Source organism: Setaria viridis, chromosome 9, assembly GCF_005286985.2.
Source record: "Setaria viridis chromosome 9, Setaria_viridis_v4.0, whole genome shotgun sequence".
In the NCBI taxonomy this organism is placed as follows: Eukaryota; Viridiplantae; Streptophyta; class Magnoliopsida; order Poales; family Poaceae; genus Setaria; species Setaria viridis.
The window spans coordinates 1,572,420-1,593,850 of record NC_048271.2 but is presented as its reverse complement, the minus strand read 5'-3'; the positions used below and the strand labels follow the sequence as shown (position 1 = coordinate 1,593,850).

At 53.2% G+C, this 21,431-nt stretch overlaps 2 protein-coding genes and 1 pseudogene across 2 annotated transcripts; all 3 read left to right on the top strand.

Annotated features, from left to right (window-relative positions):
- Window positions 1–954: 954 nt before the first annotated feature.
- On the top strand, window positions 955–2,735 carry LOC117836233 (DIMBOA UDP-glucosyltransferase BX8). The gene is made up of 2 exons (XM_034715621.2): window positions 955–1,620; window positions 1,709–2,735. Exons 1-2 carry the CDS (start codon window positions 1,086–1,088, stop codon window positions 2,581–2,583), a joined length of 1,410 nt encoding a protein of 469 aa, XP_034571512.1. The 5' UTR covers window positions 955–1,085; the 3' UTR covers window positions 2,584–2,735.
- Window positions 2,736–8,457: 5,722 nt separating this feature from the next.
- On the top strand, window positions 8,458–10,242 carry LOC117836878 (DIMBOA UDP-glucosyltransferase BX8). The gene is made up of 2 exons (XM_034716396.2): window positions 8,458–9,151; window positions 9,244–10,242. Exons 1-2 carry the CDS (start codon window positions 8,632–8,634, stop codon window positions 10,116–10,118), a joined length of 1,395 nt encoding a protein of 464 aa, XP_034572287.1. The 5' UTR covers window positions 8,458–8,631; the 3' UTR covers window positions 10,119–10,242.
- A 1,433-nt stretch (window positions 10,243–11,675) lies between these two features.
- On the top strand, window positions 11,676–18,644 carry LOC140221459 (protein FAR1-RELATED SEQUENCE 5-like; annotated as a pseudogene).
- Window positions 18,645–21,431: the final 2,787 nt, after the last annotated feature.

Genomic DNA, 21,431 nt, shown 5'->3' with positions numbered 1-21,431 from the left:
CTCGACTCGGAGCAGCAAAACCCTCGCCTGCGGAATGGGGGATTCTCGGCTCTCAACAACTCTGACGAGGCCAAGGGAAAAGGAAAGCAGAAGTTGGGCCTGGGCCAACAAACGGCCCATGTAAATCTTACTCTCCCCGCCCTTTGACGGACCATGGCTTGACACGTGCCGATCCGTGGGCCGATCGAACATGCCCCGTTCCAGGACAAAACAAGAATAAAAAATCGTGCGCCTGACGACGATCATGTGGCCGATGGGAGAGCAAGTCAAATCTAAGCGGGAAGAGGCACAGAGATGCGAACGAAGTCAGGCGGGGACCAAGATATCCTCAAATTTCAAATCAAGGTCCACTGATTTCACACCACCAAGGTTCCAGGCCAGGCACGACACCACACCACGTAAAAACCAACAAGTGGTTTCCATTCATATCATTATCATATTGACATTACTCCAGAAATGCATCATAAATATCCATAACTCAAACAACTAATTATTCACTTATTTATCTCTCTTATCCATCATCATCTTTCTTTCCATCTACTCTTTTCCAACGAAAAATTTGGTAGTGTCATGCGTTCCTTTTCTGATCATCGAATACCTGGATTTTTCACGTATACATGTGATCACGGGAGCTATCCAAAATATTCATTTTTGAATCAATGGTGAGATGAATCATGGATTTTAAGAAGTACATAGCTAGATAGTAAGGCAATTGTTAGACCGAAAGATTTAACGGTTGAGATAAGTCATGTTGTCACATGTACATTTTGATTTGTATTTTACTAAGAAAAGGAATATCTCGAAAGTATTGTTCTGAAAAGGAGTACTGTATTTCAATTGACGTACTATATACGTCACCAAGCACTTTCAAAATGTCTTTTGGGAGTAGTGCGTGTTAATTAAATATATCCCCATGAAAGAATGTGTAAAATAATAAATGCCCGGATCCCTGGATCACATGGCCGCCAGAAGAATCCCCGGAATCACATGGCCTGCTCACCACATGGCCGCCAGAAGAATCCCCGGACAGAAAATGTACTCTAACCGAGAACCGAGCACGCACAACTCCACAGAGGACAGGAACCATGACGCCACCGCCGGCGCCAGCCATGGCCGCGGAGAGCAACGGTGAAGCCGCCGTCCACGGCGGACGCCATCTTCGCCGGCACGTGCTCCTGTTCCCGCTCCCGTACCAGGGCCACATCAACCCCATGTTCCGGCTCGCCGGCATCCTCCACGCGCGCGGCTTCGACATCACCGTCTTCCACACCCACTTCAACGCCCCGGACCCGGCGCGCCACCCGCACTACCGCTTCGTCCCCGTACCCGACGGCATGTCCGGCCCCGCGCCCGTCGCCATCGAGGACGTCGTGGCGCATATCGTCTCGATCGGCGGCGCGTGCGAGGCCGCCTTCCGGGACCGCCTCGCCGCCGTCCTGGAGGAGTACTCCAGGGACGCCGTCACGTGCCTCGTCGCCGACGCGCACCTGCTGCCGATTTTCCAGGCGGCCAATTGCCTCGGCGTACCCACGCTGGCGCTGCGCACCGGCAGCGCGGTCTCATTCGCGTGCTTCGCCGCCTACCCGATGCTATGCGAGAAAGGCTACCTCCCCGTGCAAGGCACGCCCTCCTCTTCAAGTACTTGTTCGTATAGTAGCCTACCAAGTTCATGCCCATGGATCAACGTGCTCGTGTTTCGTCCCTGCAGATTCACAGCTCGACACGCCGGTGGTGGAGCTGCCACCGTACCGAGTGCGCGACCTGATGCACATCGGCAAGGACGGCCACGAGGTGCTGTGCGAGATGATGGCGCGCGCCGTGGCGGCGGTGAAGGCCTCGTCGGGCCTCATACTCAACACGTTCGACGCGCTCGAGCGCCGCGAGCTGGAGGGCCTCCAGCAGGACCTCGCCGTGCCGGTGTTCGACATCGGACCGCTCCACAAGTTCTCCCCCGCCGGCGACAGCAGCCTGCTGTGCCAGGACCGGAGCTGCCTGGAGTGGCTAGACGCGTGGCCGCCGGAGTCGGTGCTGTACGTGAGCTTTGGCAGCCTGGCCTCTATGAGTTTGCGGGACCTGGAGGAGACAGCATGGGGCATCGCCGGCAGCGGCGTGCCGTTCCTCTGGGTGGTCCGGCCGGGCCTTGTCGGCGGCTGCGCGGAGAACCATTTGCCGGAGAGGTTTGAGGCCGCGACGCGCGGGCGCGGCATGGTGGTGGGGTGGGCGCCGCAGGAGGAGGTGCTGCGCCACCGCGCCGTGGGCGGGTTCTGGACGCACAACGGCTGGAACTCGACGACGGAGAGCATCTGCGAGGGGGTGCCGATGCTGTGCCGCCCCTACTTCGGCGACCAGATGGGGAACGCGAGGTACGTGGAGCACGTGTGGGAGGTGGGCTTCGAGGTGTCCGGCGAGCTCGAGAGGGGAAGCGTGGAGGCAGCAATCCGGCGGCTCATGACTGAGAGCGACGGTGCCGGGATGAGGACGAGGGCCGGCGAGCTGAAGAAGGCGTCAGCGGAGTGCACCGGCAAGGGCGGGTCGTCGTGCCTTGCCATTGATAAGCTTGTCACGCATATGATGTCTCTGTAGTCTGAACTCTGCTCGAAGCTTAAAAGTTTCACTTGACATAAATAGTATACACTGTCTCAGAGTTCAGTGTGAAATTTGCTTGAAATTTAGTGGGTGTTTGGATACGACCCGCTAAAGTTTAACACCTGTCATATTGGACGTTTGGATACTAATTAGAAGTATTAGACATAGATTAATTACAAAACTAATTGCACAGATGGAGTCTAATTCGCGAGACGAATCTATTAAGTCTAATTAGTCCATGATTTGACAATATGGTGCTACAGTAACCATTTGCTAATGATGAATTAATTAGGTTTAATAGATTCGTCTCGCGAATTAGCCTAGGGATTCTGCAATTAGTTTTATAATTAGCTCATATTTAGTCCTCCTAATCAGCAACCGAACATCCGATGTGACACTGCTAAAGTTTAGCACCTAAGTATCCAAACACCCAAACTTGGTACGTTGTCAGTGTGTCAGTCAGATTTTATTTGTTCCGAATCATGGATTTCGGCATTCAAATGTCACGAAACGCAAGAAATTTAAGACCATCAGTCACAAAATTTAAAAACAATCATCCCATTCGAAAACTGAAATTTTAGTATAGAAGTCACCTCTATTCGAATTTTTGAAAAAAAAAATATGATTTAATTTCTTCAAATTATGTTGCGCAACGAGTATAACTCGACCGTCGGATGAATGACAAGTTCATCAGCACACAGTCATCTAAAACTAAAATACTCCCACCATTCCAAATTGCAAGTCGTTTTGACTTTTATAGGTACATAGTTTGCTATGTATTTAAATATAGTGTATGTCTAGATGCATAATAATATCTACAAATCTAAAAAGATCAAAACGACTTACAATTTAGAACGGATGGAGTATGTGGCTCGACTAAGTGGGCTCTACTTTTCAAGTTTGCATATTATTTTGGAGGGATGATTGCGTAACTGTAACATCTCGTGTTATTGATAGCCTAAAGATACCAATGAGAAGTTGGTAATGATGTTTGGAGTAAAAGGAAAGAAATTGACTCAAAGTCAAATTTGAGCCGAATTTAGCCAAAATTGCAACTTGGAGTTTTAAATTCGGAAAAATTTAGCAAAAATATGAAGTTGAGGCTTGAGGAAGTTTAGAACTCAAGGGAATGAAATTGGACACTAAATCAAGTCCTAAACTCCTCAAGAAATGCAATTGAAAACTAAAATCAAAAGAGTACTATTCCCTGTCCGAAAACAGGAAATTCAGAAAAACATTACAAGTATCCAACTTGGAAATTGATTTCTGCCTAATTTTCCAAGTCAGTGGACAAAAGTATCTAAACAGCAGTGGAGTATGATCCTTGGACAAGATTAGTAGGGTGTTGTTGATCAGGAACAGTGAAGGGATCAAATTTAAATCGAGACTCAAAGTCAGGACTTTGGCAGTTCAGCCTAGCTACTGAATTGGATTTTTCTAAGTCAGAAAACAGCAGCAATTGACCATGTTTGGAGCAAAATTCAGAGAAATGTAGTGCAAGAGGTATATGTGTTTATGGGCAAAATGGAACCCCTGTTAGTTGTAGAGCATGAATGGCTAATGGTTGAACGAAATGGATCAAGAATTAGCTACTCAAATCAAGACCAAAGAAGGGTAAATGACCAGGAACAGTAACTGTTGAACTGAATCGAGGGATTCAGAACATTTCAGTCTGCCCGAGAGAAAAACTCAAAATTCCGACCTTTGGGATGTTTATCTCGAGTAAGAGCCAATATATAAATTAAAGTGCTCGAGTTTATCTCCAACTTTACTTAAGGGGCTCTTGAACCGTAGGATTCAAAATCGACCGGTTGGAAGGTCTGAATTTTCGGACTGAAAGAAAGGGGAAAGAAGCGAGCAGAACAGCAGGGCAGAGACGTGTCGCCGTTGGCAACATCGCCCGTCATCCAGCTCGGCGCCTAGGGCCACCTCCTCACCACGCAAGTCTACAGCTAGGCCACGGTGTCGCCCATGCGTGCGGTGAAATTTTTGTATAATTACTCCTCCCGCCGCCGCTCTCATCTATTTTATTGCGCCACCGTTTTTACCGTCGTAAGCAAAGCCCCTGCCGTCGGCCGATTCCCGTCGTTTCACTACCTCCCACCTCGATTCCTTTCACCCACATCCCCACCAACATCTTCCTGACCACCATGCCTACTCGTTGTCCAACTTTCCCGCCGGCGAGCTCTTAGCCGCCGCCGTTTTCGTCTGCCGCCGCCTGACTCCATGCTCACGGTGAGCTTCTCCTTGCCGCCTATCTCTCTTCGTGTGTTCAGTTCTACGTAGGTTCGTAGGTCGCTAGGGAGCTTTAGAGGTAGTTAAAAGGACCGAGCGGTGCCGTTGCCGTGCTTGGCCACGGTCGGCCGTCAGTCAAGCTGCCCGCCGCCGTGGAGAGGCTAGCTCCGACCGTCTCCCGGGGAGCCGCCGCCGCCTACGGGTGCGCTGTGGCTTGGGGATACCTCCCCAGCCCGGCCCCATCGCCGGTGGGGCGCCGGCCGTCGGGCCGCGCCGCCCCCTGCCGCGCTCTGTTTTGGCGCGAGGAAGGAGAAGGAGCTGGCGCCGGGGGCCCGCGCGTTAGAAGGAGAAGAGGGAAAGGTTAGGAGGGTCGGCGGGTGAAGGAGAGGAACGTGGGCCCGTCCAGCAGGCCAGGGCGCTAGGGCGGAGGAAAAGGAGTAAGGTGGGCCGGTGGGCCGGCAAGAAGAACAGGAAGGAGGGAGAGGAAGTAGAATCGGCCCAGCATCCCGGCAGTGAGAGGAGTGGTCCGGTGGGTAAGAGAGAGAGGGGGAGAAGGTGGACCAGTACCACGGGCCCAACGCGAGTGAGAGAGGGTAGAGAGGAGGCGGGTGAGAAAATTTTGGGCCGGGGGTTTAGGGATAAATCTAGGTTTTTCTTTTATTAGATAAATAGATAAAATTCAGTTGCACCATTTAAATCATAGAAATTTTTAGGAGTGTCCAAAATTAGTGAAACCAATTTTGTTAGGATTGTTTTATTTTTATTTATGCATTAAAATTATTATACCTTAGGAAAAATAATAAAATTTAGGTATTTATTTAATGCCTTTTCATTAAGGTATTTAAATAAATACTTAACCTTTATTAAATGCATAAAATAGTGAATAATGGTTTCATATTCACAAATTATCATTAACCCATAGGAGTTAGGTTTTGAGGTTAGAAAATATTTATAATGTTTTCTAAAAATAAAAGAAAAGGCTTAAGGTGGGATTAGTAAAGGAAATAAAAATGGTGGGTTAATCTTTTCGGGTTTTTGTGTGTTGGCTTGCAACTTTATCATGAGAAGTTGTGTAGTCACTTGTTGGCTTGTAACTTTATCATGAAGGAAAGTTGTATAGTCTTGTATTCAAAAAATTGCATCATTAACCCCTGCATGTACTATATCGTAGACACCGAAGCACCAGAAGGGGAATTCTTGGAATTATCTGAAGGACCTTCAGAATTTGAGGAGATCGTTGAATTGATCCCCTGTGAAGCCAGTCCGTCGGACAACGCTAACATTTTTACAGATCAAGGTAAGCCCCGATGCGTCTATACCTATCTATTTGAAAGTTATTATTTCATGTGTCCAATTACTGGTTATTCTTCAGATGAATGCATTAAGTCTAGGAGTTGATTGAAACCTATTCTTGTGCATGATCCTACCTTGTTATAAGGACATCTTTGCCACTTGTTCAATAATTAGTAATTAACCCATGCTTAGGAATGCTTAGATGCTTTAAGTAACTTGGTTACTTAGCCTTAAGGTAAATTGTTGGGTCATACATACTAGTTGAAGGAAGTTAGCTTGGAAATTTGAAAAGTCGGCAGAAGCTAGATATGTTAGTTCTGTCTGCTAGATTAATTTGGTTAAGGCCCGATCATTGTCTTAATCTTTGATCAAGTGAATGTCACCTGGTTGCTTACTTGGTATGGGACCAGTAAAGCCCGGGAGGTTAGTAGACTTTCTGATCGGGAATATTTCGTACCCGTGCTTGACATGCTGGAGAATGGCAGGGGCGTAGCCTGAAACTCACATGGAGATCGGGCCAGACGTGGGGTCCCATGTGGGGGTGCGTCCCTGAGTTCGGGTAGTCTTATTCCCAATCTTTAGGTACGCTAATCGACGGGTCGTTACGTACAACCTGGACAGTTGTACGTAACTGGTGGTCAGGGTGCTCTCCTGCAGAATGTAATTGATCCGGATCACCGCAATTCTTAGTTATGAATGCGCTTGATTACTGTTAAGCATCGTAGTGTAATCTCATGTATGCAATGTCTTTCTGAAATTAATATGTTGTATGACTTAATTTCCTACTGGTTGCAAAAATATTTCTTTTTCGCCATCTAGACTGGTTAAGTAACAACTCAAATTGAATTAAAAGACAAAGTTAAGGTTTCACTTTTAGTAAGCTCTTTTGGCAAAAATGTGAGTCAGCCAGTACACTAAACAGCTAGCATGCAGTTCCACAAAAGCTATTATATTAGTTAGTCGGGTTAGTCTTGTTGAATACTCCGTACTCAGGGTTATCCCTCGTTGCTATTTGAGAGCCTCAGCAGGAGTCCACCGAGGAGGAAGCCCCGAAGAACTAGGGTATTTTTACAAGTCTCGTAATACCCTAGAAATAAAACTTAGATGTTTATCTTTCACCTGGACTGGTTTATGTTTTAAACTCTTAGAACCGCTCTAACCTGCACTATTAAGTTTGTTTCAAACTATGGTCTGTAATAATTCGTACCCCGGTATGTATGTAAAAATGTAATGTTTGTTGATGCTTTCCCATCGTGGAAGCGATCCTGGTGTATGGCTATGAGACACGTCGTGGATCCTTCGAGAAGTCCCAGGGACACTCGACGGACTACCGGACTTATGCTGTTTTAAGTGCGTTTGGATAATTGCTGTTCCGACAGCAATTAGACGTATTTAAACCAGTTTAAGTTGGACGGCTCCGCTATAGTAACCTACAATTTAGAATTTGTGGTTGGTGTGTCATGGGGACACCTCAGTCACTGGCGGTGCAAATTCCGGACTTAAGGCATTTTAAAATGGAAGAAATTATCTTTTTTAAACATCTTATTAAATTGTTAAGATATTTCCTTAAACAATGGCAAAGATGCGCTATCAGTAGGGGGCGACAAAACAAAGTCAGCACGAGACACAGGCGCATCCGCGCATGCACATGATCCGTGTAGAGACAGCCCGACAGGTGATCGGGAATCGAGATCATGTTCTTATCCTTCATGGAATCATCTGCCGTTCCGCGAAACAGAATAGTGATACGCCTGCCGATCGCGTCATGGTCGGCATGCCCCGATGGGTGACGGCACCGGCAGGCAGCTCGTTTGGTAACCCAACACGCGCAAAAAGTTCTTCAAAACGCGCACACGCGCGCTCGCTCGCATAAAAAGAAAGAAAGAAAAACACAAGAGGCAACTCGATCAGCCCACGACCGAACGATATCCGTCAGAATCAGCCTGCGTGTTTCACGTCCCAACAAAAATACTCTCTCTCGTTTTGGAATTATTAGAAGGGACGTGTTTAACTAGAGAAAATTCTCTGCGTGACATTAGAAGATAGACCAATTTTTTATATAACATCTAATTTCAATATTCTTATTTGACACCGTCTCCAAATTTTATACCTTCTATGACACAATTTGATAGGAAAAGATAAAAATATCCATATGTGCATTACCACAAGTTTTAATCCCCTCCTATGGTATTTTGTATGCAAAAGGATTTTTCCACCCACTTTCCTGGTTGACTGAGCAATAAGGAAACTAATGTTGAGTTACGATGTAAATCCGATATTGTAGTATATAATACAGCCAAGCATGTTTACGATGGATTAAAACCAACATTATACGTGGTTGCAAACAAAAATGTGGTTGCAAACACATAACAGCCACCGAACAACCCCGTAGGTTGTACGAGCAGAACAGCGTTCACTGGCCGTCAAGGACAAACAGCCACTCACAAGTCACAACCCCGAAGGTTGTTGCTGGGTCCCGCTGATCTCGCCCATCCTTGCCTCACACTCAGCAAAGCGATGACACCACCATCGGCGCCAACCATGGCCGCAGAGAGCAACGCCAACCACGGCGGGCGCCACCGGCACGTGCTCCTGTTCCCGCTCCCGTACCAGGGCCACATCAACCCCATGTTCCGGCTCGCCGGCGTCCTCCACGCGCGCGGCTTCGCCGTAACCGTCTTCCACACCCACTTCAACGCCCCGGACCCGGCGCGCCACCCGCACTACCGCTTCGTCCCCGTCCCCGACGGCATGTCCGGCCCCGCGCCCGTCGCCACCGAGGACGTCGTAGTGCATATCGTCTCGATCGGCGGCGCGTGCGAGGCCGCCTTCCGGGACCGCCTCGCCGCCGTCCTGGAGGAGTACTCCAGGGACGCCGTCGCGTGCCTCGTCGCCGACGCGCACCTGCTGCCGATTTTCCAGGCGGCCAATTGCCTCGGCGTACCCACGCTGGCGCTGCGCACCGGCAGCGCGGTCTCCTTCGCGTGCTTCACCGCCTACCCGATGCTATGCGAGAAAGGCTACCTCCCCGTGCAAGGCACGCCCTCCTCTTCAAGTACTTGTTTGTAGCCTACCAAGTTCATGCCCACGTGATCCATGGATCAACGTGCTCGTGTTTCGTCCCTGCAGATTCACAGCTCGACACGCCGGTGGTGGAGCTGCCGCCGTACCGAGTGCGCGACCTGATCCACATCGGCAAGGACGGCCACGAGGTGGAGTGCGAGATGATGGCGCGCGCCGTGGCGGCGGTGAAGGCCTCGTCGGCCCTCATAATCAATACGTTCGACGCGCTCGAGCGCCGCGAGCTGGAGGGCCTCCGGCAGGACCTCGCCGTGCCGGTGTTCGACATCGGCCCGCTGCACAAGTTCTCCCCCGCCGGCGAAAGCAGCCTGCTGCGCCAGGACCGGAGCTGCCTGGAGTGGCTAGACGCGTGGCCGCCGGCGTCGGTGCTCTACGTGAGCTTCGGCAGCCTGGCCTGCATGAGCCCGCGGGACCTGGAGGAGACAGCATGGGGCATCGCCGGCAGCGGCGTGCCGTTCCTCTGGGTGGTCCGGCCGGGCCTTGTCGGCGGCTGCGCGGAGAACCATTTGCCGGAGAGGTTTGAGGCCGCCACGCGCGGGCGCGGCATGGTGGTGGGGTGGGCGCCGCAGGAGGAGGTGCTGCGCCACCGCGCCGTGGGCGGGTTCTGGACGCACAACGGTTGGAACTCGACGACGGAGAGCATCTGCGAGGGGGTGCCGATGCTGTGCCGCCCCTACTTCGGCGACCAGATGGGGAACGCGAGGTACGTGGAGCACGTGTGGGAGGTGGGCTTCGAGGTGTCCGGCGAGCTCGAGAGGGGAAGCGTGGAGGAAGCAATCCGGCGGCTCATGACTGAGAGCGACGGTGCCGGGATGAGGAAGAGGGCCGGCGAGCTGAAGAAGGCGTCAGCGGAGTGCACCGGCAAGGGCGGGTCGTCGTGCCTTGCCATTGATAAGCTTGTCACGCATATGATGTCTCTGTAGTCTGTAGAAGTAGTACTTGTGGCGAAGTGCATAATTTGTGTTTTTAATGTCTGAACTCTGCTCGAAGCTTAAAAGTTTTCACTTGACATAAATAGTATAAACTGTCTCAGAGTTCAGGGTGAAATTTGCCTCAAACTTAGTGGGTGTTTGCATACCACCCGCTAAAGTTTAGCACCTGTCACATCGGATGTTTGGATACTAATTAGAAGTATTAAATATAGTCTAATTACAAAACTAATTGTACAGATGGAGTCTAATTCGCGAGACGAATCTATTAAGTCTAATTAGTCCATGATTTGACAATGTGGTGCTACAGTAACCATTTTGCTAATGATGAATTAATTAGGTTTAATAGATTCGTCTCGCGAATTAGCCTAGGAATTCTGCAATTAGTTTTATAATTAGCTCATATTTAGTCCTCCTAATCAGCAACCGAACATCCGATGTGACACTGCTAAAGTTTAGCACCTAAGTATCCAAACACCCTACCCTAGCTTGGTGCGTTGTCAGTCTGTCAGTCAGATTTTATTTGTTCCGAATCATGGATTTCAGCATTCAAATGTCACCAAACGCAAGAAATTTAAAACCATCAGTCACAAAATTTAAAAACAATCATCCCATTCGAAAACTGAAATTTTAGTATAGAAGTCATCTCTATTCGAATTTTTGAAAAAAAAATGATTTAATTTCTTCAAAATATGTTGCGCAACGAGTATAACTCGACCCCGTCGGATGAATGACAAGTTCATCAGCACGCAGTAATCTAAAACTAAAATACTCCCACCATTCCAAATTGCAAGTCGTTTTGACAGTTATAGGTGCATAGTTTGCTATGCATTTAAATATAGTGTCTGTCTAGATGCATAATAATATCTACGAATCTAAAAAGATCAAAATGACTTACAATTTAGAACGGATGGAGTATGTGGCTCGACTAAGTGGGCTCTACTTTTCAAGTTTTCATATTATTTTGAAGGGATGATTGCGGAACCTACAATTTAGAATTTGTGGTTGGTGTGTTATGGGGACACCTCAGTCACTGGCGGTGCAAATTCCGGACTTAAGGCATTTTAAAATGGAAGAATTTATCTTTTTTAAACATCTTATTAAATTGTTAAGATATTTCCTTAAACAACGGCAAAGATGCGCTATCAGTAGGGGGCGACAAAACAAAGTCAGCACGAGACACATGCGCATCCGCGCATGCACATGATCCGTGGAGTGACAGCCCGACAGGTGATCGGGAATCGAGATCATGTTCTTATCCTTCATGGAATCATTTTCTACTCACGGAGTCACCACATGCAGGAGCTCTTGTCTTTCGTATTATCGCCGCCTAGTGTTTGAGCTGTCGCGCGTACAGAATCAAGTGGCGGCGACCCTGCGATCCATATGGCACCATCAGGTCTGGAGGTGAGTCGTTGGAGCATGCCCTGCTGGGCAGCGGCGACGGAGCAAGCGATAGTAACGGTGATCAGGGGTCGGATGAGGTAATTGAAGGCACGTGAATAACAAATTGAAGTGATAGTATAATAGTATGTATTGTTGTAAGGCACCTTTAATTCTTGACTTATTGTATAACAGGTGGTTGATGAAGTTGCGGAAAATTATTTCATCGTTCCTGAAGTTGGAATGTCTTTTCAATCCGAGGAGGAAGCTTATGGTATGTACGACACCTATGCAGGCAAGGTTGCGGAAAATTATTTCATCGTTCCTGAAGTTGGAATGTCTTTTCAATCCGAGGAGGAAGCTTATGATATGTACAACACCTATGCAGGCAAGGTTGGGTTCAGTATTAGAAAGAGCGACACAAAGTGTCGAAGAGATGGCAGTATCTATCTCAAATATATGGTTTGCAGTAGTCAAGGTCATAGACAAATTGAGTCATCAAAGGACACTACAAGGATAGGTTGTGATGCTCGTATTCAGTTTAGTGTCAGCAAGGAGGGGGTTTGATCAGTGCAGAAGGTTGTGCTTGATCACAACCATTACCTTGCAAGTCCAAATAAAAGACAGAAGCTTAGTTCCCAACGACGTATTCAGGAAGCGGACAAGAAGCTAATTGGCCACATGAGGGAGGGCGGGATGAAGCCAGCCCAAGTGTTTGAGTTTATGGTGCAATTTTATGGAGGAGCTGACAAAGTGCTATTCTCACGGATTGATTGTAACAATGAGATTGGTCGGCAGCGCAGAAAATACTTAGAATCCAATGACGCATAAACATTGTTGGAATACTTAAAAAATAAGCAGATAGAGGATCCAACATTTTTTTATGCCATTCAAATAGATGAAGAAGATGGCAGGATGGCTAACTTCTTTTGGGCGGACGGTCAATCTATCATGGATTACACATGTTTTGGTGATGCCGTGTCTTTTGACACCATGTTTCAGACTAATAAGTTTGAAATACCTTTTGCTCCGCTCCTGGGAACCAACCATCACAAGCAGACTATAATTTTTGGGGCTGCATTATTGTTTAATGAGACTATTGAATCATTTGTTTGGCTATTTGAAACCTTTTTAACAGCAATGTCAGGTAAGCATCCCAGCACAATTTTCAGTGATCAAGATGCGGCCATGGCAGGTGCAATTGCTTATGTATTTCCAAACACAAGCCACCGTCTTTGTTTGTGGCATATTTATCTAAATGCTGCTAAACATCTCGGTCACGTAATCGAGCAGCATCCAGAGAATTTTCTTCCTGATTTTAAGGGATGTGTCTATGAAGATAGATCTGAGTTTTACTTTAACAAGAAGTGGGATGAATTGTTGTGTGAGTACAACCTTAAGGATAATGAATGGATGTTAAACCTATATGATTAGAGGATAAAGTGGGCTGCTGTATACCATGACTCATTTACAGCTGATATGAACTCCACTCAAAGAAGCGAAGGTATGAATAACGTATTCAAGAAAAGGTTTCGTAGGAAATTGGGTATTTCGGAACTATTTGAAGAATGTGACAAGGTTTCTGCTAGTCTTCGTAATAACGAGTTGGATGAAGATTTTCAATCACGTCGAAAGAGTCCAGTTGCACACATACCTCTTTTGAAGACTGCGGTCGAGTCATATACAAGCCGGATGTATAAAGAGTTTCAAGAAGAATTTAATGAACAATTTTCATTCTCTCATAAGGTGTTACACACTGAGGGGTCGATTTTGACATATACGGTTACACATATGTACTCTGATTATGGAGCAACGGTTGTGTTCAACAAAGCAGATAGTACCATTACATGTGCTTGCAGAAAATACGAATCCATAGGTACGTACAAAAATCTTTATTGCAATAGTATAGTTTATAATAGAAAGTAATGAAATATGATATCCACATATAGGTTTACTGTGCAAGCTTGCCCTCAAAGTCTTCAATGCAAACGATATTTTCTTGTTGCCATCTCAATACATATTGAATAGATGGACAAAATATGCAAAGAGAGGATTCTATATTGAGAAATAAGGATTTGAAAAGGAAAGCTTGAAAACGCATGCTGCACGTATTGCACGAAAGGCGACATCCATTGCATTGAAGTGTTCATTGTCCAAGGAACTTCTTGTTGATTTGGAGAATGCCATAGATAAGTTGGACTTGGAAGCAGATAATTCTCTAAGCAGGATGCAACAAAAAGCCAGTGAGGTCCCTCTAGTTTCAACAAACTGTGTTACAAACACATTGAGAGGTAAAATATCATTTAGAATTCCTCGGATGATAAAAGGTCCAAAGAGTAAACGAGGGACCATCTCCCTTGAAAAGTGTCGTTGTCAAGATCAGCGGATCAAGACTTTAGACTAGTAAATTTCTTTTATGCGCGTAAGCCTCAGGTGGTTGCGTGGGAGACACGGGTTTAGACTGGTTCGGGCAAAGGAAGCCCTACGTCCAGTATCGAGGATGGTCGTGTTGCCCACGCGGGGGTTTGTAGTAGGGGGTTACAGATGAATGAGAGAGGGACTGGTCCCAAGTCTCTTTGGCGCTCGCACTCTCAGGAAGAGTTGTTGTGTGCTATGGCTTGTGGGAGAAGAAGCCGATCGATCCCCTCTCCGGCCTCGGGTTCCCCCTTTTATATCGCAAGGGGGTAGCCGGAGTTACAGTTGGGATCGGGTAAAAAAGGACTGTAAAGAGTAAAGCGTAGAATGGTAAAAGGTACGGCAGGAAGGAGGAGCAAGATCCTATGGCGTCCGATGCCTCTGCCGGCCCTTGACGAGTGCTGGCGCGCATGCCGGAGGAGGAGGTCGCCGTGTGCCAAGTGTTGTTGCTCCCTGCATATAGCTACTTCGATGCTCGTAGGTGCCAGATCATGATGAGGGTGTTCCGTCGTTTCCTCAGCGTCCGTTAGGGAGGACGGTGGATGCCGCTGCTCGAGTGATGGCTGCTGAGAGGGAGGGCGTCACATCTGTGCTGCTGGACGCGCGGGACCCAAGGGTGTGTGGGCCCCGAGGACAGGCCGCTCTCTCCTTTGCTCCGGTCGGCGCAGGCCATGAGTACCCTGCGGCAAATGGGAGCCGGCCGCCGGCACTGTAGCTTGTACAGAGTGGTCGTGCGCGGGTACTTGCGCCGGGTTGCGTCGAGGGCGCGGTCCCTGCCCTCCATCAGTCCTGCGACGCATTTATGGCGAGGCCGACGGGGGGACCCACAGGATTTTGTCTGTCTTGCCCATCTGGACCGTACCCGAGGGAGATCCTGGCCCCGTGGGCCCTAGCGCACCCGACCCCTCCGCTTGGGGTCGGGCGAGGCGGAAACTCCGTGGCGAGGGGTCGGGCGCCCCCGACCCTGGGATCGCGGTCGGGCGAGGCGGAAACTTTGCGGAGGGGGGTCGGGCTTTCCCGATCCTGGCGTCTTGATCGGGCGAGACGGAGCTTTGATCACGTCTCGGTGGGCCTGGGCCTTTGTGTTTGTTTCTTTAAGTGGTGTCTTAGGGGATCGTTAATATTTCCCCCCAACAGTAGCCCCCGAGCCTGTGGTGGAGCAGGAGTGCTCCTCCGGAGGCTTCTTTCGCTGTTTTTGCCGCGGGCTCTGTGTTATGGCGCGCTTGTTTTATCTTCAACCAGGCTGAGGGAACCTGCAATTTGTGACCACACGCGTGGTAGTTGGTTGCGAGGCTAGCCCCCGAGCTTCTGCTCGTTGCAGGAAACCGATCGGGAGGCTAGGTCGACTTTTTCATCGCTGCCCCTCAAGCGTCCGTTCGCTAGGACGGAGGGGTTGAGCCGGGCCACGTTATCCGCGTTGGACGAACCGTGGTGCTCGTTTGAGCTGCAAACGGGTAAGTTCGAGTGGAGTCCCGGTCCCCGTTCGGGGGGGTCCGGCTCGGGCCAAGCTGGTGGCGTACTCCAATTTCCCGCCGGCCAGTTCATATAGTTCCCGGATCCGTTCGACCGGATCTAAGGGCTCGTTGCCTTTCCCCGTGGAAAAACCATGAACTTTATACCGAGCGGGACTCGAACGTGAGGTTGGGGCGCCCTTGGCGTTCGCTCGCCTGGGTATTGGCCGCTAGCGGACCCGTCCCTTCTCACCCCTTGCTCGGGGGATGTCCTGAGGCAGCTGTCGAACCCGTGTTGGGCCAGCTTTCGAACCTCTGGACCGTAATGGGCCGTAGGGGCGTTTTCAGCCCCGTATCCCTTTCTTACCTCCCTGTGGGCCTTGGACCGGAGCGGAGCGGTTGGTGTGCCTGGGCCGAACGTGGGGGGCGTCGTGGGCGCGTTACCCGGGAAGTGGAGTTATGGAAGCGCCATCCCGCGAATCGAGGAAGATAGGATGTTTTCGCGGCCGATCGTGCGCGCGGTTTTCGAAAAGGAAACGGGCGTGGCAGGGGCGTACCTGGCGCCGCATTTATGGCGGTCGGGGCGTCGATTTGGCTTCCCCGGTTCCTTTCTTATAAAAGCAGGAGCTCGCCGCGCCAGTTCCTCTCTCCTTTCGCATTCGAGCCTTCTTGCCTCCTACTCATCAGTTCATTCGCGCTCGCCTCGTTCCCTTCGCTCCAAGCCGCGCTTTCTTCTTCCACCTCCGTCGATCTCCTCCTTCTCCCAGCGATGGCCTCCTGGGGAGTTTCTCACTTCACCTCCAATCGCGCCGAGGGCCTGGTGCGGAAGGGGCTCCTCTGCGAGAGGACGGAGGCGGGCGAGTGGGTGCTGCCGGGGCCGGATCAGGTCCCGTCACCCCCTGCCGGCTACGTCGTCTCCTTCGCCCACTTCCATGAGCGGGGATTCGCCTCCCCCCCAAGCCACTTCTTCCGCGGGCTCCTCCACCACTACGGGCTCGAGCTCCAGCACCTCAACCCCAACGGGATCCAGCACATCGCGGTGTTCATCGCGTTGTGCGAGGGATTCCTGGGCATTGAGCCCCACTTCGCGCTGTGGAAGTATTTCTTCACAGTGAGCCTGTACCAGAAGACGGGGAAGGCCGGGAGCCAGCAGCGGTCGCCTCCGGTGCCGATTGGGTGCGCCGGGATCCATCTCCGTCATACTCGCTCCAAGGAGTACATGACGGTGAAGACCTCGGTGTCCCACAAGGGGTGGCACAATCAGTGGTTCTACGTGAAGAACTACCCGAACTACCCCCTGCCAGTTTTTACCGGCCGCACCATCGACGCGGCGCCCGAGGTATGGGTGTACGGGCCGGTGGAGAAGGAGAAGAAGAAGATCTCCGACTTGCTGCAGGCCATTGAGCAGCTGAAGCAGAGTGGGCTCACCGGCGTCGGGGTCATCGGCGCGTACCACGCCCGGCGGGTGGCGCCGCTGATGCTCCAGGTCCGGCCGCTTGGCGCCATGACCCCCGACGCGCCGCCCGAGGGCACCGCCCTGGCGACGGGTGCGCTCGCCGCCTCCGAGATCCGGCAACGGCTCCGGGAGGCGTTGGAGGACAGGGACGTCGACTACCCGATCCCCGGGCATCCGCCGATGCGCCCGGAACCGGGCTTCGTAGACCTGGTAAGGAGTTGGGACATCGTTTCTCTTTCTTTGTGTCCCGCTGTTTGTTGTTCTGACGTGGATCTGCTTTACGTTTGCAGGGCTTGCTGACCCGGGTCGCGGACTCCCTTCCGCCGGTGCCGGAAGATGCCGAGCGGAGGGCTCGCAACCGTCTCCAGGCCGAGGAGCAGAAGCGCCGCAAGGACAAGGAGACGGCAAGGAGGCGGAAGGAGGCCGCCAAGGAGCTCCAGCGGTGGCGGCGGGGGGCGGTCGTGTCAGATGACGACGACGACGACGACAACGATGAAGCTGAAGAGGATGAAGATGAGGAAGAGGATGAGGAGGAAGAGCTGGTTCCCCCCCGATCGGGGGCTTTGGTGATTCGTGATGCACCCCCGCAGACGACCGCGGGGGGTGAAGCGGGGGAAGCGTCCGCCCGGGCTTCGGCTCCCCCAGGCCCTGGGGCTACGCCTCAGGGGCCAGCGCAGCGCGCGCCCCGGGAGCTGGCGTGGACCGCCCCCCAGGGGTCGGCGCAGGGCGTCCCTCGGGAGCATGTGCAGGACGCCTCCCAGGGGTCGGCGCAGGGCGTCCCCCAGGAGCGGGCGCGGGGCGCCCCCCCGGGGTCGGCTCAGGGCGCTCCCCAGGAGCGGGCGCGAGCCTTTCCCCCGGGGTCGGCGCAGGGCGTCCCCCAGGAGCGAGCGCGGGACGCTCCCCCGGGGTCGGCAAGGGATGCCCCCCCGGTGTCGACACGGAGTGCCCCTCGGGGGGCTTCTGAGCCTGCCCCTGCCGCAGCCTTGGGTCCGGCGCGGGGCGCTCCCCAGGAGTCCGCTCGGGGCGCTCCTCGGGGGTCCGTGGAATCTGCTTCCACCGCCGTGCCCGCTGCCGGAGAGCAGCGAGGCGGCGACAAGCGGCCGTTGCCAGATGCCCCGGGGTCGGCGTCCAGCTCCGAGTTGAAGCGCGCGCGCCGCCCTTGCGCTTTGAGGGCGTAAGTTGGCTTTCCCTTGTGTGTCATTCTTCTCCTCCTTTTTCGTTTGTTTCTGCTGACGTCTGGCCGTTGATGCGCAGCACTTCTCCGCGTGGCCTCACCCTGCAGCTGGTGCCCAAGAAGGCGCTGCGGGTGTCGGCCTTCTCCGGGGGGCGGGCCGCGGCTCCGCCCACGGCGAGTGGCGGGGTTCCTGGTGCGGCCGCGGATCCCCCCGCGGAGGTGGCCCCTGCGGAGGCGGCTGGCGGAGCGGTGGCGGCGTCAGCCGCGGGAGGGGGAGCGGACTCCACCCCGCCTTCGGCCCCTCCGATCGCCCCTTCAGCTCAGGGCGTGATCCCCCCGGGCCCGCAGGCCGGGGAGGTGATCGACCTTGATGCCGACGAGGCGGAGGAGACGGCGGCGACGGGAGGCAGGGCGGATGCCCCCGCAGCCGTGACGGGATCAGAGGCGGAGGGGTCGTCTGCACCTGGAGGCGCGGCGGCGGCCGAGGCAGTGGTGACGGAGGCAGGGGCCTCCGCCCCGGTCGCCCCCGTGGGAGTGACTCTGGCGGCTGAGGTGGAGGTGCCCGCAGGGATACCGTTGGCAACCTCGGCGACGACGAGCGTGCAGGCGCCGGGGCCGTCAGTGGGTCCGGCGGCCTCTAGCGCCGTGGTGCCGTCCTCGACGGCGGCGTCAGGGTCGGCCCCTGCCTCAGCCTCGGCCTCCTCCGTTCCCAGGGCGTGGAGGGGGAACGTCCTCCGCTGGTCATCCCGCGATGACCCGCCGAGGCACCTCTACGCGCTGGATGACGCCGCCGAGTGGCATAGGTGGCAGGCGATGCATGGTGGCGTCGCCCAGGTTCAGGCGGCGCTGACTTCAGCGCTGGGAGTTCTGGCCAACACCGTGGTCCCTGGTGGCCAGGTATGTTATTCCTACCGCTTGGTGATGAATACCTCCTCTTTGCTTTTTTGCTTTAACGGCATGTTGCTTTGCAGGCTCTCCAGGAGGGCAGCCTGGGAAATCTGATTTCCTCCGGCGGCAGCAGGGTCTCTGGGAGCGCTTCAACACCAAAAGGGAGCACACCAGAGACCTGTCCCTGCAGCTCGGCGCCGCCCAGGGGGCCGTCCGCGACCTGGAGGGGCGTGAGCAGGCGGCGTTAGAGGAGGCGCGGCGTGCGGAGGCCAGGCTCCAGGCCGTCACCGAGAAGGCCCGCCTCGACCTCGAGGAGTTCCAGGCCGTCGTGGGAAGGGCCCGCCGCGATGCCGAGGGGCTCAAAGCCGCTGCTGCTGAGAGGGCCCGCCGCGATGCCGAGGAGCTGGCGCGGCTGAGGGGGGAGGGTGGAGCCCTCCGCACGGAGAACGATCAACTTCGTTTGCAAGTGCAGGGGCTTCAGTCTGCCTTGTCCCGCAGCGCCGACCGGGAGCGCGAGCTGAAGGCCCAGGCCGACGGTGAGGCTCTTTCCGCTCCTGCGTTTTTGTGTCGTTTGTGTTCCGCTCTTTTGACTCGGTGGGGTTTTCTGGGTGGCTCCTGCAGGTGAGATCGCCAAGTTGCGGGCTCTGCTCGACGAGGAGCGCGGCGATCATGGCGCCCTGCGAGATGCGGTCCGCGTCATCTGCGAGGACTTCGGTGTAGCTTCGGAGGAGGGATCGAGCTCTCTGCCGGCTCGTGTCCTCGAGGTGCGCCGTCGCCGTCGCGAGATCGCCGTGGACGCGCTTCGCCTTGGCGTGCGGCGCGCCTTCGGGGTCTTCGGCTCTCACTATTCCGGCATTAACTTAGCCGGGATGAGTGAAGGGTACTGCGCCGGCTACACCGAAGCTGAGCTGGACGAGATCGATGCCGGGGTGACCGCGCCGGCGGAGGCCCTCGCGAAGCTCCTGGAGGATGAAGCCGCCCCTCCTGCCGACCCTGAGGCTGCTCCTGCCAATCCTGAAGCCGCCGCTCCTGCCGACCCTGAAGCCGCCGCTCCAGCCGACCCTTCTGCGAATTAGCTGCACCGGGCTCGCGCCCAAAAAGTTTGTATTTATGTTAGTCCTTTGAACTCGTTTCGCGTTTGGCCATACGGGCCTGTTCTTATGACTCTTTGTTTGCACAAAGGAACCCGATTCCCTTTGTTATTCCTTTGGGCTCGAAAGCTTTAGGATGCGTTGCCGGGTGCGTCAGTAAGTTTTGATGAGCGAAGGTGCCGTAGCCGCTGGGGCGTAGGTTTTTCCGCGGTCCGATCGCAACTTGGCTGAGCACCGTTCACGCATCCTTATCTTTTTTGCATCCAAAGGTTTTCGAAAGGGAGGATCGGTTTGAAAAAGAAAAAGCGTTTTCTTTTTAGATGGCGCCCAGCGGCTGGGGTCGGGACCCCTGATAGCCCTCGAGGGGTATGCGGTCCTGGAGCAAGGCCAGGGTCGGATACCCCTGAGCTTAGAGGAAGAGGCCTGAGCCCAGGTGGCTCAGGCTCAGGATTTCTTTTTTCGCAGAAGAACAAAACTGATAGCCCCCGAGGGGTATGCGACCCTGGGACGAGGCCAGGGTCGGATGCCCCTGAGCTTAAACGAAAGAACGGAAAAGACGGCAAGATTATGCATAACTTGGAAACGAAAGCTATGGGTAGAAGCGCCTTAGCTGTTCTATGTTCCAGGCGTTGCTGAAGATTTGCCCGTCGGGAGTTGCCAGCTTGTAGGTGCCTGGCCGTAGAACTTGTACGACGATGAACGGGCCTTCCCATGGGGGAGTCAACTTGTGCCGACCCCTGTTATCTTGGACGAGGCGGAGCACTAAATCACCGACGTTGAAGGCGCGGCCTTGTATCCTGCGGCTGTGGTAACGCCGTAGGGCCTGCTGGTACTTAGCTGAGTGTAGCAGGGCTACATCTCGCGCCTCGTCGAGTTGATCTTGTGCATCCTCGAGTGACGCCTGGTTTCCTTCTCTGTCGTATGCTTTGACCCTCGGCGACCCGTACTCTAGGTCGGTGGGCAGGATGGCCTCTGACCCGTAGACCATGAAGAACGGGGTGAACCCTGTCGCCCGGCTGGGGGTCGTCCTCAAGCTCCAGAGGACTGCTAGGAGCTCCGCAACCCACCGCCCGCCGAACTTTTTAAGGCGGTCGAAGATCCGTGGCTTGAGACCCTGGAGTATCATGCCGTTGGCTCGCTCGACTTGCCCGTTCGTGCGGGGGTGCGCTACTGCCGCCCAATCCACTCGAATGTGATGGTCGTCGCAGAACTGGAGAAATCTCTTCCCGGTGAACTGCGTGTCGTTGTCGGTGATGATGGAATTTGGGATCCCGAAGCGGTGGATGATGTCGGTGAAGAACTGTACCGCTTGCTCGGACTTGATTTGCGCCACTGACCTTGCTTCGATCCATTTGGAAAACTTTTCGACAGCGATGAGCAGATGGGTGAAGCCCCCGGGCGCCCTTTTGAAGGGTCCGACGAGATCCAGCCCCCAGACCGCGAACGGCC